Below are 19,100 nucleotides of genomic sequence, written 5' to 3'. Positions count from 1 at the left end.
AGGGTTGGGCGGAGCTACCTCTCACCGATGCCCCTTGCTCTCTCCTACCTTCTCTTGCTCCTTCTTGCCCTCTCCTGTTCTCTGATCTGCTTTTCTCTCTTTCTCTTTTCCTGCTTCCTGTTTGCCTGCCTCCCTAAGGAGCTTGACTCGGTTTACATTTCTTTAAAACATGAAACATAACAAGTAAAAACTGTGGGATAAAAACAGAAATTGGTTAGAGTAGATGGATGGAAAACATAAGAACATAAGAATTGCCGCTGCTGGGTCAGACCAGTGGTTCATCACGCCCAGCAGTCCGCTCACGCAGCGGCCCTAAGGTCAAAGCCCAGTGCCCTATTTGAGTCTAGCCTTACCTGCATACGTTCTGGTTCAGCAGAAACTTGTCTAACCTTGTCTTGAATCCATGGAGGGTGCTTTCCCCTATAACAGTCTCTGGAAGAGTGTTCCAGATTTCTACCACTCTCTGGTTCAATTAGGAAAGGTACAGAGAAGTCCAACCAAAATGATAAAGGAGATGAAATGATGAAAGGATTGTCCTATGAAGAAAGGCTAAAGAGATTAGGACCCTTCATCTTTCAGAAGAAACAGCTGAGGGGAGATACTTGCTGTATATTGCCTTAGTGAATCTCTTCATAAAGGCTGTTAATAAATCCCAATAAATAAATTAAATGAGTGGATTAGAACAGGTAGATGTCAAATCACTTGCTTCTTTTCCCATAAAAGAACTAGGACTAGGGAGCATGCAATGAAATTGGAGAATATTCTTTTACTCAATTAAACTCTGGAATGTGTTGCCTCAGAATGTGGCATAAACGATTAGCTTAGCAAGGTTTAAACATCGTTTGGACAAGTTCCTGAAAGAAAAGTCCATAAATCATTAATACGGACTTGGAGACAATGCTTATTCCTGTGATAAACAGCATGAAATCTATTTTACTCTTTTGGGATCCTGCCAGAAAAAAAAAGTGTTGAATTGCTTAAAAAGTGTTGAATTGCTTAAAATTACTATTTGACAGCTAAAATCAAATTAACTATTGTGAAAACAACCAGGATTTTAAACTTTTTCAAAATTAATATAATTGATCTACCAGTCTTAGAGAATCTGGAAGTTCATTCCAAATTCTCACCAATTTAAATGTAAAAGATTTGCTAAGCTTCCCAGTGCATTTAATGCCTTTCAGAGAAGGAAATGCTAATTTGTGAATTGTTGTAATTCTTGAATAGCAGGATCTAAAGGAATTCCCACTAAGGGGAATCAAAGAGTCAAATATTCCATAAAGGAGTTTGAAAACCACACATGCACACTTGAACTGTATCCTATGATGGACCAGAAGCCAATGGGGAAACATGGTCGTACTTTCTCTTTCCAAAAATAAGTTTGGCCACTGTATTCTGTATTAACTGGAGACGATCTAAGCTACCCTGTTTAATACCCAAATAAATAGAATTACAGTAGTCCAACTGGGCCAACACAGTGGATTGTACCAGTAATAATTATCATTTGTATTAGGGGGTTTTGTCAGAGGTCAAGGCAGATGACTAAAATATGCATTCACCTCAGTAACAGCTATACAAAAATAGACAAATATACCCTCTTTCCCTTTTACTAAACCACAATAGCTGTTTTTAGCGCAGGGAGCTCTGCTGAATGCCCCTCGCAGCTCCCGACGCTCATAGGCTCCCTGCACTAAAAACACTATCACGGTTTAGTAAAAGGGGGCCATAGTGCAAAATATAGACAGCAGATATAAATTCTCAAAACGGACACATTTTGATCACTAAATTGAAAATAAAATCATTTTCCTACCTTTTTGTCTGGTGATTTCATGAGTCTCTGGTTGCACTTCCTTCTTCTGTAAATCCAATATTTATTTCTTTCTGCCCACTCCCCTTTTCTTTCTGTCTCTCTTTCTTTCTCTCTCCCCCTGCCTGCCTGTCTTTCTCTCTCCCCCTGCCTGCCTTCATTCCTTTCTCTCTCCCTGCCCCCTTCTTTATTTCTGCCTTTCTTTCTCTCTCCCCCTGCCTGCCTGTCTGTCTTTTTCTCTCTCCCCTTGCACCCCTCTTTATTTCTGCCTTTCTTTCTCTCTCCTCCCTGCCTGCCTGTCTTTCTTTCTCTCTTCCCCTGCCCCCCTCTTTATTTCTGCCTTTTCTTTCTCTCTCCCCCTGCCCCCCCAAGCCATCAGGCCGATTCCTCCACTTTCCCGATTCTTTCTCTATCCCCCCCAAGCCACCACGCAGATTTCTCCCTGCTTCTCCGAGCCAGGCCTGGCGCGTACAAGCGCCAGGCGTACAAGCCTTCACCTCTGACGTCAATTCTAACGTCGGAGAGGAAGTTCCAGGCCAGCCAGGCAACGATTGGCTGGCCCAAAACTTGCTCTCCGAAATGACGTTGGAGGTGAAGTCTTGTGGGTCCGGCACTAGTACGCACCTGGCCTGGCTCAGGGAGGCAGGAAGAAAAAGACTGCAAAGGCAACGTGATCGACTTGCGTTTCCTTTGCGATCTACTGGTCGATCGCGATTGACCATTTGGGCACCCCTTCAGTAGATGATGACAGGTAAAACTCAGTCTGCCCAGTTTTTCCCTGCCTATTGAAGCATCAATTGGCGGGTGTCAAACTTTGGAATGCTCTGCCAGGCATATTATGATTTTGTGTTGGAAAGATCAATTTAAAAAAAATGTTTTATATAATAACAAGGTGTTTAAGGTGTCTAATCATTAGAATATGTAATCAATGGCCCCCAAATCTTTTTAAAATTATGATAATTTCCTTGCTGTATATAAATATGACAAACTGAATTCTACCAAAAGGTAAAATTAAGTTTAGTATAATCCTTCCAATTTCCAGTAATATGTTGAATGGCAACCCCTGTCAGTATTAATAAAAGTTTATTATTTGCTGAAATTGGACTCTTAAATCTCATAGATGTACCAAATAATATAGTATCATATGAAAGGGCAACATGATTTTCTAACAATGAATTCATTTGGGGCCAAATTAACTTCCAAAAGGGACAGAAAAAAATTAAATGATCTAAAATCCCAGCTTCTAAACTACAATGCCAGCATCTATTACACTTTGTTATTATATAAGATATAGGTGGGGTGGGATTGGGAAATATGATATTTGATCATTGATTTATTGTTGATGGGTGGGAAGGGATTCTTTTATACTTTAATTATTATAAGTAAGATTGTCAAGTGATTTGTAAAAATTATTTTGATTGATTATTATACACTTGTAAGAGATGAAAATGAATAAAGATTTACAAAGAAAAAAATGTTTAAAACGCAACTTTTTGTTAATGCTTTCCTATGAAAATGTCGCTACTTCTGTTCTTCCTGTAAGATATAGTGCCAACGAATATCTGGCTTTTAACTGTTGTCTGTACATTGTCGGTTCATATCCATGCGACTAAAGGGCAATTAGTATATTATGTGTGTAACCTCAGAGTTTTAAATTATACTGATCTACCTGTCTGTATCTTCCTGGATTAATGTAATCTGACCTTGAACTGAATAGGAAAAGGCGGAATAGAAAACCTGATTAACTTAACATAATACACATTGCCCTAGCTTTCAGCCTGCTTCCCTCTTTGGCTCTTGCTACTTTGTTTATTGCAGAATTTATCTTTTAGATTCCAGGAACTTTTTTTTTTCCCAAATTCTTTATTCATTTTTTCATCTTACATCAAGTACACAATATTACATCACTTGAATTTCTTTCTATTATCATCTTAAATACATAAACTTACTCCCTCCACCACCCACCCTTCCCACAAATATTGTAATCAAAAAATATCATAAACATTACATTCATATTTAATTGATTAAACCTTTAATATAACTATATACTATCCCTCATAATTATAAATGTACTTTCAGTGAAAAATGACGTCTAATCATTAAAATAAGTTATTAATGGCTCCCAATTTTTTTTTAAATTATTATAATTCCCTTTTTGTATAACAATTGTTCTTTCCATTTTGTATATTTGGCACAACGAATTCCACCAGAAGGTGTAATTAAGTCTAGTGTAATTTTTCCAATTCCTGGTGATATGTTGAATGGCGACTCCTGTCATCCTATATAATAAAAGGTTACCGGCGCATGCGCTGTTAAAACAGCGTGTACCCTGCCGCTGTGGTGTGTGATCCGTGGCCGTGTTCCATTTTAGAACCCGGCGGCAGGGAACATTCTGGCCACTCCCATCCTCCCGCCCTCACTCACCAACTGCTGCTGGGAGGAAGTGCAGGCAAGCTCTCTCCCTGCCGGGATGAGCCGGACACCTGAGACACGAGCGCCTGCAGGAGGAGGCCCCCGCCACCTGCCAACACATTCCCAATCTCCTGAGCTGCGTCCTCGCTCCCCCCGATTGCCGACCTCGGTGGCCACTGACAAGTGCTGTGTCCCTCCTGCCGAATTCGAACACAGAGAGACACAGCACAGCCAGCGACTCCCCCCTCCCACCCTCACTCACCGCCAAAACCAGCTACTGTACTTTTAAGCCTCCTCCTTCTCCCTGGCTCACCAGCATTTAAAATTCAGAGAAAAGCGCAGCACCGCGCTACTGCTAGCCTCGCCGTCTTCTTTCCATTGCGGCCCACCCTCTCTAACTACTTCCTGTTTCCGCTAGGGTTGGCCGCAGTGGATAGAAGACGCTGAAGCCAGCGGTAGCGCGGTGCAGCGCTTTTATCTGAATTTAAACGCGGCGGCTGGGAAGGGAGCGCGGGAAATGCTGCTGCTGCACAGGGAAGTGTGTGTGTGGGGTGGGGGGGGAATGCTGCTTCTGTACAGGGAAGACTGAGAAATGCTACTGCAGCATAGGAAAGTGTGTGTGTGGGGGTGAGGAGTGGGAATGCTGCTTCTGCACAGGGAAGGCTGTGAAATGCTGCTGCTGCACAAGGAAGGGTGGGAAATGCTGCTGCTGCTGCACAGGGAAGTGTGTGTGTGGGGGGGAAATGCTGCTTCTGCACAGGGAAGGGTGGGAAATACTGCTGCTGCACAGGGCAGTGTGGGAGGGGGGGAAATGCTGCTTCTGCACAGGGAAGGCCGGGAAATGCTGCTGCACTGGGAAGTGTGTGTATGGGGGGTGGAAATGCTGCTGCTGCACAGGGAAGGGTGGGAGGGAAATGCTGCTGCTGCTGCACAGGGAAGTGGAGGGGACGGAGAGGGAAAAGGGGCCTGGGAGCAATCTTGGTTTGCTTTGGGTGAGGGGAGACAGAAAGACAGGCAGACAAGCAGTGCATTAGAACGAAAGACAGACACACAGAAAGACAGTGGGCAGGGAGAAAGACAGAAAAAAAGAAAGACAGACAGACAGGGTGCCAGAGAGAGAACCAGAAAGAAAGAAGGACAGACAGCGGGAGGGAGAAAGACAGAAAGATAGGAAGAGAGAGACAGGGGCAGGGAGAGACACAGAAAGAAAGAAAGACAGACAGACATATATTCTAGCACTCGTTAATGTAACGAGCTTAAACACTAGTTATCAATAAAAGTTTATTATTACTTGATGAAATTTGACTTTTCTTTATTCATTTTACATCTTACAACAAGTGTATCATAAAATAACATTTAAACTTATACAATATCACTTGAGTCTCTATCAATTTAACTTAAATCATAATATTTAAACCCTCCCTCCCAACCCTACTAATTCATATGTAGTACATATATCATATAATATATTATATATTCTGTCCTATTAATCTAATCATTTAATATCAAATCAGAAATCCCACCCCCCCCAATACTTTGCAATTATACCTATTAGGAAAAAATGATAATCCAATAACTACTCATTACAATATTGTATTAATGGCCTCCAAACCTCCCAAAAGTTATTAAAATTACCTTTCTGCAAGGCTAACATTCTTTCCATCTTGTACATATGACATAATGAATTCCACCAAAAACTATAATTTAATCTATTCCAATTTTTCCAATTAAATGTAATCTGTTGAATGGCAACTCCAGTCATAATAAGTAATAACTTACAATTCTTTGCAGAAATTTGACTTTTCTTCCTCATTGACATTCCAAATAATATAGTATCATAGGATAGAGCCACAGGATTTTCCAACAAACAATTTATTTGGCCCCAAATCGATTTCCAAAAAGCCAATAAATGATCTAAAGTTCCCGCTTCGAGATGACAATGCCAACATCTATTAGACTTAGAGCTATCCAACTTTTGTAATCTAACTGGGGTCCAAAATGCTGTATGTAACAAAAAGAACCAAGTTTGTCTCATAGATGCTGACACTGTACACTTCATCCTCCAAGACCAAATTCATGGCCATTGAGATGCAGAAATTTGATGCTTAATCTCAATGCTCCAAATGTCTCTAAGACCAGTCTTTGGTTTTTTATTCATAAATCCAGATATCAATTTATGCCACTGTGCGGCCTGGTGTCCCAAGAAATCCGCCTGAAAGCATAAGAACTCCAGACTATACTGATTATTAAGATTTTTCCATTCAGGGAACCCCTCCTGAATAGCCTGCTTCAGCTGCAACCATTTAAAGTTTTGTGGTTTGTTTAGACCATATTTATGTTGCAGCAGTGAAAAATCAAGCAGTTTACCATTTAAAATAACATCACCTAAAGTCCGTATACCTGTAATAATCTAATGCTTCCATACGACTTTAAAACCGCCAATTTGAATCTTGGAGTTTAGCCATAAAGATTGATTTGTTGATTTGTGTATTGGGACAGGAAATTTAAGCCAATGTTGCGTAGTGCTTGCTCTTGCAAGCACTTTAGAACTCAATTGAAAATTCATCTTTTTTCAAAACATTTAGCAAACTAATTTAAATCATCCTTAGGTTATGTTATTTTTAATCTTTTGTTCAACGCATTTGGGTAAACTCCAAGATCAAAATAGGCGGATTTAAAATCGTTTGGAAGCATTGGATTATTGCAGGTATATGGACTTTAAATGATGTTATTCTGTTTTTTGTTTTATAATTCTTTATTCATTTTTGTATGTTACAACAAGTGTATCAAATAAACTCATATAAAACTTAAAGATACACACTTGATTAACTCACATATTAGCATCAAATTTAACATTTCATTAGAAAATTAGTATTCTATAATGTTAAAATATTATGTAAGAAATCTAAATTTAATATCATTCTTATTGATATATTATGTAATAATCAGAAATAAAATCCCACCCCTTTCCCCTCTAATCAAATATCTTATCATGGGAAAAGTTAATCATTGATGTTATTCTAAATGGGTCACTGCTTAGTTTTTCACAATTGCAACATAAATATGGTTTAAATAAATCACAACATTTTAAGTGGTTGCAATTGAAGCAGGCTATTCAGGAGGGGTTCCCTGAATGGAAAGTTCTTGTGCTTTCAGGCGGATTTCATGGGTCACCAAGCCGCACAGTGGTATAAATTGTTGTATGGGTATTTGAATAAAAAACGAAAAACTGGTCTTAGGCAACATTTTGCTTTTTATTGTCAAGCTAAGTATTTATTCCTTCAAGTTCTGGGCTAGTGTGCAATTTGGTTATAATGGATGCCATTTAAGATCTTTTGAATTATCACAGTATGTATGAACCTTATGAATTCCATCAGGTTTTTCTTAATGACTGAATTGAATTTCATTTAACGAATTGTTGGTATCTTTTTCATTCCTTGAACTGTTATCACCATCTAGTCCATTAACTTTTTAGTGAATTTTTGATTTATGAACTTGCATGATGAAGGAATTGATTTTTTCACTGGACACTTTGATGAACTTTTTCTAGTTTTTTATTTTGCTTATACACTTTTACATTTTTTCACTAGGGCGTTTTCCTATTAACTTTTTGATACACTGTTTTTAAACTTTGTACAGGCACTTTTTATGCCATTGACACTTTATTTCACTACGTCTTGGGAGACTATCCGCTTTATCCCAGGAGTGAACGGTTGAAAGGTATTTATTTATTTATTTATGTTTGAGTTTTTTTCACCTATAACAAAGGACAACATGATGTATGAGGCAGTCCTTATCTAGACCTCTGTCTGGTTGATGCAAGTCATCAGAAAGCCACTGCCTGAGCCCTAAATACACACTGCGTGCTATCTGAACGGCTCATACTGATGTCCATTGTAGTAAGGGCTTTTGTATCAGAGGCCTGTTTAATATTATTAAATTAGATCTAATTTTCAATTATACTTTTTCCTTTCAATCTTTTCCTTCTGGGAGAATTCTTATTGTGAGCCAATTCCTTTTTCTTTTTTTTTTTTTTCAACTATATTATTTAGTACATCTATGAGATTTAAGAGCCCAATTTCAGCAAATAATAAACTTTTATTAATATTGACTGGAGTTGCCATTCAACATATTACTGGAAACTGGAAAGATTATACTAAACTTAATTATACCTTTTGGTGGAATTCAGTATGTCATATTTATAAAATGGAAAGGGTGCTTGCCATACAGCAAGGAAATTATCATAATTTTAAAAAGATTTGGGGGCCATTGATTATATATTCTAATGATCAGACACCTTAACACCTTGGTATTATATAAGATATAGGTGGGGTGGGATTGGGAAATATAATAATTGCTAATTGTTTTATTATTAATAGATGGGTGAGTGGGAAGGGATTATTTTATATTTTAATGATTATAAGTAAGATTGTCAAGTGATTTGTTAAAAATTTTTCTGATTGATTATTATACACTTGTTTTTTTTTTGTTTTTAGTTTTTTATTCATTTTTCATATAACAACAAGTGTATCACATAAATCTATACAATTTCATTGAGTACACACTTGATAACACTTGTTGTAAGATATGAAAATGAATAAAGATTTACAAACAGGAGTTAAATTCCTGACATAACGCAATGTTTTCCATGTATCTATCAATGTTCTGTTCTCTTTATATTTTCTAGGCATCTTGACACTGAGAACATGAGATAAATGTAAAGGAAACATGAGTCGCCATTCCAAATACAACCAATCGGGGGTATTTTCCATGAGCTCTGGGAGAACCCAGTACATACCCTGGCGTAAAATATAGGCTTGATGATACCTATAAAAGTTTGGAAAATTTACCCCACCCTCCGCAATTGGCTTTTGCAAAGATACTAAAGCAATTCTAGGCATTTTACCCAACCAAACAAATTTTGTAAGAATATCATTTAACTTTTTATAAAAGGACCCTTGAGAAAAAACTGGTATCATACTCATTTGATAACAAACCACAGGCAATATCATCATTTTAATAGTTTGGACTCTCCCCCACCAAGAAAGATGTAAAGGATTCCATTGCTCACACATTTCTGATACTTTTTTTAATAAAAAATTTTCATTCTCTTTCATTGTGTTTTCAAGTGTATTTTTTATCCTAATACTTAAATACTTTAGTCCATCTTCCTTCCATACAAATAAAAATGAATCAAACAAGCCTTTGGTACAATGCACATTAAGTGGAAGAATTTCTGACTTGCTCCAATTTATCTTATACCCTGAAAATTTTACAAATTTCTCTATCAATTCTAGCAAGCATCCCAGGAACTTTGAATTAGTCCATTATGAGTTAGAAGAAGCTTAAAGAATTTTGATACTGATGGTTCTGCATTTTAAGTTTTACTTTTCCTATCATTAGAAATGCTAGGAATGAGATATTGTCACCTCTTCACTACTCACTTAGGTGGGAGACAGTGAAAAGTGGCAACAATTTTGGCTGCAAAAGAGAAAACATTCTTTGAATTTAATGTGACTTCTCCCAATACTGTGTTCTTTTCCTTCAGGAACATATAGAGGAGATCACAACCTTGAAACGCAACCAGCTGCGGGAGTCTGGGGGTAGTGAGAACCAGACACTGCGCCAACTGCTGCGTGACAAGGATAATGAGTTGAGAGCCATCCAGAGAAATATGACACGATGGAAAGATGAGACAACTGGAAAGCTGGCCCGCAAGTTTGAGGAAGAGCTTAATGCTGAACTGGAAAAGTAAGTCATTCACTAAATGCTCTGGTCCTGGGATAGCAGGAAGACATTCTAGACAAGTGGGTGATATCCCAATGGCCACGTGCCTTATGCAGAAGGAATCCAATTTGGATTTTTTTCTTTGTGACTCTGCTCTACTTCAGTGTGCTCTCTAACTCCACATACAGTTTTCCCTTCTGCATGCGTGCCAGCAGGAGTGTGTTTGTTCTGCTCCTTCCTTTTTATTATGTTATTTGGTGTTTTTTCATCCGTTTTTATCAGGATTTCTTGTGCGAGGAGTGATTATTCAGCTCTGCTTGCTTGGAGAACACACAGACTTCAGTCTGCAGCTGACAGGTCAATCCTAGTGGGTACCTGCATCTGGTTTTGAGGAGTTTGGGCTGTCCCTGTTTCTCCTACTTCTGGACAAAGTTCGGCGCAGGCTGTTGGGCATACCTTGGAGACTTGGGGGTGTATCGCAGGGTGCCAGCTGCGTTCCGCCCCTCCGCCCATTCCTGACCACATTCGTCCACAGGAGTGGAGGTGCAGTCAGGCTTGGAGTCTAACTGCAGCCTGAAGATCAGTATCATGCAGGCATTCCCTGCATGAGGCAATGGTTCTCTGATTCCAGCTACTGTAAGAGAGCTATGGCAGGCTGCAGCACATTTCCAGCATTTCAGCACAGGTCACAGTGAATAAAGGCTAGCACAGCCTGTGAGATGAACCGAGGGGTCTGAATTTCACAGTTTTGAAGGTTTCTGCATGTTCCCCTGTGTTCCCCCACCTGAAAAATCCTAAAATCACTATTTTTAATGTTTCCTTTATATAAAAAATATTGTGATTTTGGTGCAAAGTTCTTAGCGGCAGCCATCTTGGATTTTTAGTGATCATTTTTTCAAAAGCTCTCTGCTTCTCTTATCAGCTGCGTGATTCCTTCAGCAACACAAACAACCCAGAGTCCAAAGAATGGTCTTAGGATCTGGTCAGTTTAAAGGCAACTGAATTCTCAGACCTCTCTCAAAGATTCTCTTCAAGCCTTGTGCTTTTTTATTACAATTCAGATCAAAATTACACAAGTAGCTATCAATCAACATATCATCTGACACAATATGTCACCTGGTACAATATTCCCAAACAAGAAAGGATGTCCAAAAAACTGTATATACCTAAATTACATCCAAATATCTACCCAGCACTACAGACATTCATACCTCAAAAATGGAGAAAAGACCTCAGTATCTAATAAGGGTACAAAAAAATCACTACCCATATAGACAAGCCACTCAAAATACCAACTTTGAGACAGGCAGACACATCCTTGGTCAAAAACTCCAAGATAAGTGGAACAATATTATTAAATATCATTAACTTCTGCAGTATATCACAATAACATCACACTTATCTTTGAAAACATAGTAGTACTGGAATGTAGAAGCAGGAAAAAACCTGCACAGTGGAGCATGAGCCAAAAGCACAACTGCTAAAAACTCCTCACCGCTTGCAGTATATCTCCACAATCTCCAGCAGGGCTCCCTGTTTCGCAACCAAGCTTCATCAAGGAATCGCTGCAAATAAAAAAGAAAAAAAACACACAAATTTTCTGTATTGTAAAACATAACCCTGTATTTTGTTTTTGTTGTTTGGAACTTATGTTTTACAGTGTGCACAATTGAAGTTTTAAAAATGAATAAAGAATTTAAAAAAAAAAAAAAAGTACGACTGCCAGCGTTTCACTCCACAGGGTCAAAGAAACATAGAAACATGATGGCAGATAAAGGCCAAATGGCCCATCTAGTCTGTCCATCCGCAGTAACCATTATCTCTTTCTCTCTCTCCCACATGCTTATCCCACGCCTTCTTGAATTCAGACACAGTCTCTTCTCCACCATCTTTTCCAAGAGACTGTTCCACACCTCTACCACCCTTTCTGTAAAAAAAGTATTTCCTTAGATTACTCCTGAGCCTAACACCTCTTAACTTCATCCTATGCCCTCTCATTCAAGAGCTTCCTTTCAAATGAAAGAGATGAGACTCATGCTTCTGGATGTATGGAGAGTAATGAGTTTTGTCTCTCCGATCATTTCTTCATGCTCACCAGTCAAGAGAAACTGGGCAAGCCGGCATCTAAAGCTACTGTCTCTAGATGGAATCACAGGGCCATCAAGTCAACTTACAATCACAACAGAAATAGAAATAAACACCACCAAATACCCCATACAACCTGCCCTCAAACTTCTTGGGGTGATGATAGACAGATGTTGCACCATGCAACTACAAATTAACAAAATCATCCAGAAATCTTTCGCAGTCATGCGCAACCTACGGCAAATTCGAAAATTCTTTGACAGGAAACAATTCCATCTCCTGGTCCAATCCCTAATCCTGGGACTTCTAGACTACTGCAACATCCTTTACTCCCGCAGACATGATAAAACAATTACAGACCGTACAAAACACATCCCTCAGACTGATCTACTCATTAAACAAATATGACCACATCTCGACTGCACACCTAGACTCACACTGGTTCAAATTTAAGGAATACAAGCTCTTAGGTAATTGTAAAAAAAAAAAAAAAAAAAGAGAGAGTGAGAGAGAGAAACAAACAGGTCACACGTTGTGGAATGCACAAGCTCCATAAATGTTAAACGTGTGGTTGTTTTACACTGCTTAGTATCAGGGGAGGGAAATTTCAAGGTGATACTAGGAAGTACTTCTTCACCGAAAGGGTGGTTGATCATTGGAACGAGCTGCCTAAGCAGGTGATTGAGGCCAACAGCGTGTCAGATTTTAAGAGAAAAAGTGGGATCTATAGGGGAGTAAAAGTCAGGGAGTGGGTCATTGGTATGGGCAGACTCGATGGGCTATGGCCCTTTTCTGCCGTCAATTTCTATGTTTCTATGTAATCTCATTGTCCCTCTTGCACCGCGGCTTATTTTATTAGTTTCTTTTGAGTCGCTGTGCTTGCGTCTTTCATTTTCTTTATTTTCATTTTTTTCAGTTCGTATTTTTTTGACCGGGTTCCTGGTCTTCCTTTGGCTGCCTGGCCTCACGGGGCTGGGGCTCTCCTTTTTCTTATGTCCCGGCCTCGTTCCGGATTTAAACACTGCACTAAGTGCAACCGGGTTATCTCCATCACCGATCCTCGTCGTTGGTGTGTGGAGTGCCTGGGTGCAGAGCACCACGCTAAGTCGTGTCCCCATTGTGCGACTTTATAACCGTGGGCTCTTCGTAGACGGGTGGTCAAGATTCTCCAACTCTTTGGCCCCATGGATACTGCGGGACTGGCCTCGAGCTCAGCCTCGACGCCCTCGTTGGGCGCCTCGGCCTCGAAGTCTCCATCGGCCTCGAAGGCTTCAGCCTCGGCCCCCCTGCTACTCTGGCTTCGGGTAAGTCTCCTCTTCCCTCCTCAGGTATACAAGCGAAGAAGCCTACCTCGGAGTCTCATGTTAGCGCCACCTCGTCGGCGTCTTTGAGACATCAATCTAAGCGTGCCTCCTCACATAGGGAATACTCTTCCTCGAGGTCGCCCCCTAAGGAGCGCACTGCTGCACCTCTGACCCACCTACCTTTGGTCTCAGTGCCTATGTTTGAGGACATGCTTAAGGCTATTATTATCACACAGTTTTCCTCGGTGGTTAGCCAACTAGTCCCAACTTCGACGCCTTTGACCTCGGTCTTGACCCAGTCGCGGTCTGACCAGCCTGAGCGTCCCCTCATCTCTCGAGGCTTCAACCATAAGACTCGTCGGATTCCCTCGAGCGAGTCTTCCCCTCCTGAGTCATCGGTGACTTTTCAGGAGTCCAAACTGGGGGCCACTTTTCCCCCACTACTGCAGCTCGCCTCTTCTAAAAGGCCCCGGTCTTCCCCGCCCTGTCGGAGCAGGTCTCCGACCTCGAAACCGTCCAGACACTTGTCTTCGAATTGGACTCTAGTGTTTGTTCCCCATCGAGGCGCTTGCCGGCTTCTAAAGGGACTGCTTCAAAGCCAGTTGGGGATTTTTCCTATACCCCGTCTTCTCCGAGGCTCCCTCAGCGATTTCTTCAGACCCCAGGGTCTTCCCTGGTCCATCTGGCGCAGGGCCGTTCCTCGACGCCCCCTACAAGCCTTATTCGACCCTCTTTGGTCTCCCGTTCACGGGACTCTGAGGCTCCGGCTTACTATTCCAGGGAAGTCTCTCCCTCTTTCTCGGCTGCACCCTGGTCTCGGTTGGAGTCACCCCCGGAGGATGAATCTGACTCTCACTTTATCCAGGAATACCTGGCGGAAATGGGAGTTGACAATATGCCTCGCGAGGCGCTTCGCCTTCCATTGTATCAGGTTCTCCGGCAGACATTTCTCCGGAACCTGGAGACACCATATGCTGTCACGGCTATTCCCTCCAAGTTGGAGTCCCGTTACCGGATTATCCCGGTTAAAGGATTTGAAAGTGCTCAGCTTTCCCACCAATCCTTGGTGGTTGAGTCTTCCTTGAAGAAGTCTAACCCCTCGAAGGTTTACGCTGCCGTCCTTCCGGGCAGGGAGGGCCGTACGATGGACAAATTCGGTCACCGCCTTTATCAGAATTCGATGATGGCGTCCCGTGTCCTTAACTACAATTTCATCTTCACGTCCTACCTCCGGTTCTGTATAAATGCCCTCTGCTCGTTCTGGGAGGTCGGTGTCAGAGCTTCGGTGTCAGGAGTTTCGTCTCCTCAAGGAGACCCTCTCCCAACTCCACCTTTTATATGTTTCAGGCCTCTTACGACGCCTTTGAATTGTCCTCAAGAGTTACAGCCTTTTCGATCGCCATGCGTCACCTTGCTTGGCTCCGGATTGTGGATATGGATCCGAATCTACAGGATCGCCTTGCCAATCTCCCGTGTGTGGGTCATGAGCTCTTCGATGATTCCATCGAGGCAGCCACAAAGCGCCTCTCGGACCACGAGCGGTCCTTCGCGTCTCTGGTGAAACTTAAACCTAAGGCTCCTCCGGCTCGTCAATATAAAATCCCTCTCCAGAGGTATCCACAAAAATCCACTCCCGCTTTCTCTAGGCCTCCTTCGAAACGGCCCCTGCAGCAGCACCAACGTCAACCTAAGACTCAGCCGCCAACCTCGGCGAAGACCGGGCCGTCCTTTTGACAATTCCAGTCCAAGCCTTCGGGCTCCCTTCCTCCTGGAGCCTTCCCCCTCCCCATCGGGGGTTGTCTCCATCATTTCTATACCCAGTGGGAGAGTCTTACTACCGACAGTTGAGTCCTGTCTATCATCTGGGAGGGGTACTCCCTCCACTTCAGTCGCGTACCCCGGACTTGCCTCCAAGAGAGTTTCCTTCTGCTCAGTCTCAGCTTCCCCTCCTCCTACAGGACGCTCAGGCTCTTCTTCGCCTTCGGGCGGTCGAGGAGGTTCCCTCGGAGCAGTGGAACTCCGGATTTTATTCCTGGTACTTTCTGGTACCCAAGAAGACCGGGGATCTGCGTCCGATCCTGGACCTCCATGCTCTGAACAAGTTTCTGGTCCGGGAACAATTCAGAATGCTCACTCTTCCCACATTGTATCCCCTCTTGGACGAGGGGGACTGGCTGTGCTCGCTGGACCTCAAGGAGGCATACACGCACATTCCGATACACCCGGCCTCTCGCCGGTATTTGAGATTCAGGGTGGGGAATCTCCATCTCCAGTATCGTGTTCTTCCCTTCGGCCTGGCGGCCTCTCCGAGGGTTTTCATTAAATATCTGGTTGTGGCGGCTGCGGCCCTGCGCCTCCGCGGCCTGCAGGTGTTTCCCTACCTCGACGACTGGTTAATCAACACGTCTTCTCGCAACGAAGTCCTGCGAGTGACAAGTCAGACCATCTTGCTCCTTCAAAGTCTCGGCTTTGATGTGAACTTTCCCAAGTCTCACCTCTGCCCGACCCAGTCTCTCGAGTTCATCGGAGCAGTCCTGGACACGGTTCGTCTCCGCTCCTTCTTGCCTCGCCCTTGTCAGGGGACCCTAATCCGTTTGTGCCGAAGGGTGATCCATCTGCACTCGTCGCCGGCTTGGCTCATGATGGTCCTCCTAGGTCACATGGCCTCCACAGTTCACGTGACTTCTTTTGCCAGACTTCACCTCTGTGTTCCTCAATGGACTCTGGCGTCCCAATGGAACCAGGATCGGGATTCTCTCTCCCGACACATTGTCGTGACTCCTTTGTTGAAGAGGTCTCTCCGTTGGTGGATGCTCTCTTCAAATCTTTCCAGAGGTGTTCTGTTTCATGCCCCTCCTCCGCAAAAGGTCCTCATGACAGACTCGTGGACCTATGCTTGGGGGGCTCATCTGGACGGTCTGCGCACCCAGGGTCTTTGGTCCCTTGCCGACCGCCTTTGTTACATCAATCTTCTGGAGCTTCGAGCAGTTTTCCTCGCTCTGAAAGCCTTTTGTCACCTACTTTGCGACCGGGTGGTGCTAGTTCGCACGGACAACCAGGTCGCCATGTATTATATCAACAAACAGGGGGGCACGGGGTCCAGGTCCCTGTGCCAGGAGGCGCTGCGGCTCTGGGATTGGGCCATCCGCCGCAACATATTCATTCAAGCTGTCTACATTCAGGGCCAGCGGAACTGTCTGGCAGACAAGTTGAGTCGTCTTCTGCAGCCTCACGAGTGGTCCCTCCATTCCGTGACCTTGCGTCAGGTGTTTGCTCGTTGGGGGACTCCGAAGGTCGATCTGTTCGTGACCCCCTCAATCACAAGTTGCCCCGCTTCTGCTCCAGGGTTTACACTCCTCTCAGGATCAAGGCGGATGCCTTCCTTCTGGATTGGACGAACGAGTTCCTGTATGCATTCCCTCCATTTCCTCTGATTCTGAAGACTCTCGTCAAGCTCAAGTCTTCGCATACCACCATGATTCTGATAGCTACTCGATGGCCCCAACAACCTTGGTTCTTCCTTCTCTTGCAACTCAGTTCCAGGGAGCCTCTTCCTCTGCCTCTTTTTCCTTCTCTGCTTACACAGAGTCAGGGTTCTCTGCTTCATCCCAACCTCCAGTCTCTGCACTTAACAGCTTGGTTTCTCAAGACTTAATGCGCGGGTCAATCGCAAGCCTGAAGGTCTTCGAGCAAGTCTGCTTGCGAAAACGTCCGCTAGGGGGCTCCGTCCGTGACGTCACCCACATGTAGAGAATATCTGCCTGCTGTCCCTGGATAACACCTGTTACGGTAAGTAACTGTGCTTTATTGCAGAATATCAAGTGTTGTATCCAAGTTAAAATGCACTTGTAAGTTCTAAAAATGAATAAAGATTATAAAAAAAAAAAAAAAAGAATATGCAGATGTGATGCAATAATGTCACACACGCATACTCAGATGTCCTCCAGACGTGGTCCAGATTTGGGGAAGAAGAAATGAGATTTGTAGGGGGCGGGGCAGGGGCAGAATAGGGCGGGCCATGTGTCATCTTTCTTTCTTCAACAAATCTAGTGACCCTAGAGACACTTATCTACAAGACAGAAGATTATCAAGGTAAGAACCTAATTTTTCTTTACTAGTGACATATCAGAATGCTCAGGGATCACTGAATAGTTCTTAAGAGAAGGCCTTGTTACTAGTGAGACACCAGAAGACTCGGGGACTAGTGAATAGCTCTGTAGAAAGGGCCTTGTTACTAGCAAGACACCATGAGACTCAGGGATAGAGAGGGTCATGTTACTAGTGAGGAGCAGGTTTTTTGGTATCCTTTGCAAAGAGAATGTATATTTATCAGCCTGGGCTATGCACAAGTCTCTGCGTGAATTCAAGAGGTAAAGATTTAATAGTCTCTAAATACACTAACTTTGAAGGATATGTGGCAGTTTTTAGATGCATGAGAGATTTTTACTGGGCCATCTTGATTATCTTTGTATCTGTATGGTTTATGCAATGAAATAACTGTTTTGTTTCCCTACAGATGCAAGGCAGAGTTAGTAAAGCAAAGGTAACTGCCTTTTCGGTGGCTGCACGGCTGCTCACTGGATGGGTTGATGATACTCACAAGATCTAACTATTAAGGATAACCAAGCTGTAAAAATCAGATTACCACGAAAAGCGTCCATACACTTAAAGACCTTCAAAACAAATGACAGGCATTCTGAATTAGTGAGTGACTGGGTGTCACAGTGATAGAGCAGTAACATGCAAAGATCTTCTGTTGTGTTTTGTTGAGTACCAGGAGAGTTGAATGTTCAGCTAGGGTTACCAGACGTCTGTGAAAACCTGGACTGTCCGAGTGCCTGGGCAGACTTTCCAAAACCCGGCAATTTGTCTGGAATTTGGAAAGTACCGAGCTCCAGCCACATCTGATGTCACATGCATTTGCGTATGCTCAGAGGTCGGGAAAGAAGAGACGAGGCTTTGTAGAGGTGGGGCCAGCATCTGGGATTTTACAGCTCTAAGTATGGCAACTGTATGCTTTGCAAACCTGACAATTGGTGAGCCTAACTACATCAAATGAAAATGTGCTGTTAGAACATAACTGAGATTTGATAAATAATAAAAGACCACGTGGAGAAAAACAGACTTCAATACATTGGTTCATGGACCCACAAGGCATCCTTTGGAACCAGTATCATCATGGGTCTGTGAAAAAAAACTCCACACAAGAAAAACAGAAATCATTCACACTCATTCTTCGTATCTTTTTTCTTCAGTTTGTATAAATGTTCATAATGGGTCTTGAAAAGTGATGGCAACCAAAGTGTGACGGGATGTCTGCAACTGCTGCTTCCGGCAATGTCGCAGAAAAAATTAACTTATAAAATATGTCCAATCCTCTTCAAAAGCACCAGGATAAGCTCCAAAAGAAGAGCTGGACTTGAGGGTGATTGGTGTCTGATGATCTGAGGTGGCAAAACAGGTAGAAAAGGTGATGGTCAAAGCCAGGAATATACTTGGGTGCATAGGGAGAAGAGTGGCCAGTAGGAAAAGGGAGGTGATAATGCCATTGTATAAGTCTGGTGAGGCCCCATTTGGAATATTGTATGCAATTTTGGAGACCCCACCTTCAAAAAGATATAAAGAGGATGGAGTTGGTCCAAAGGGCTGCTACAAAATTGGTTAGTGGGGAAAGACTTAGAGACCTTAATATGTATACTCTGGAGGAAAGACGGGAGGGGATATGATAGTGACGTTTAAATATCTCTGTGGCGTTAATACGAGGGGAG

At 42.7% G+C, this 19,100-nt stretch overlaps 1 protein-coding gene across 9 annotated transcripts in view; it reads left to right on the top strand.

The window, feature by feature from the left end:
* LOC117365440 overlaps positions 1 to 19,100 on the top strand; it is a 362,671-nt gene that overhangs the window by 301,579 nt on the left and 41,992 nt on the right. For 4 of the 9 annotated variants that reach the window (XM_033955907.1, XM_033955903.1, XM_033955905.1 and 1 more), the window contains 2 exons: positions 9,765 to 9,967; positions 17,849 to 17,875. In XM_033955907.1, the coding sequence (XP_033811798.1) occupies positions 9,765 to 9,967; positions 17,849 to 17,875 (230 nt within the window). Of the gene's footprint in view, positions 1 to 9,764; positions 9,968 to 10,225; positions 10,364 to 17,848; positions 17,876 to 19,100 lie in introns of those variants that run through there. The other 5 variants (XM_033955906.1, XM_033955904.1, XM_033955910.1 and 2 more) reach the window with 2 other exon arrangements.

Source organism: Geotrypetes seraphini, chromosome 8, assembly GCF_902459505.1.
Source record: "Geotrypetes seraphini chromosome 8, aGeoSer1.1, whole genome shotgun sequence".
Classification (NCBI taxonomy): domain Eukaryota; kingdom Metazoa; phylum Chordata; class Amphibia; order Gymnophiona; family Dermophiidae; genus Geotrypetes; species Geotrypetes seraphini.
This window is presented reverse-complemented; position numbering and strand designations above follow the sequence as displayed.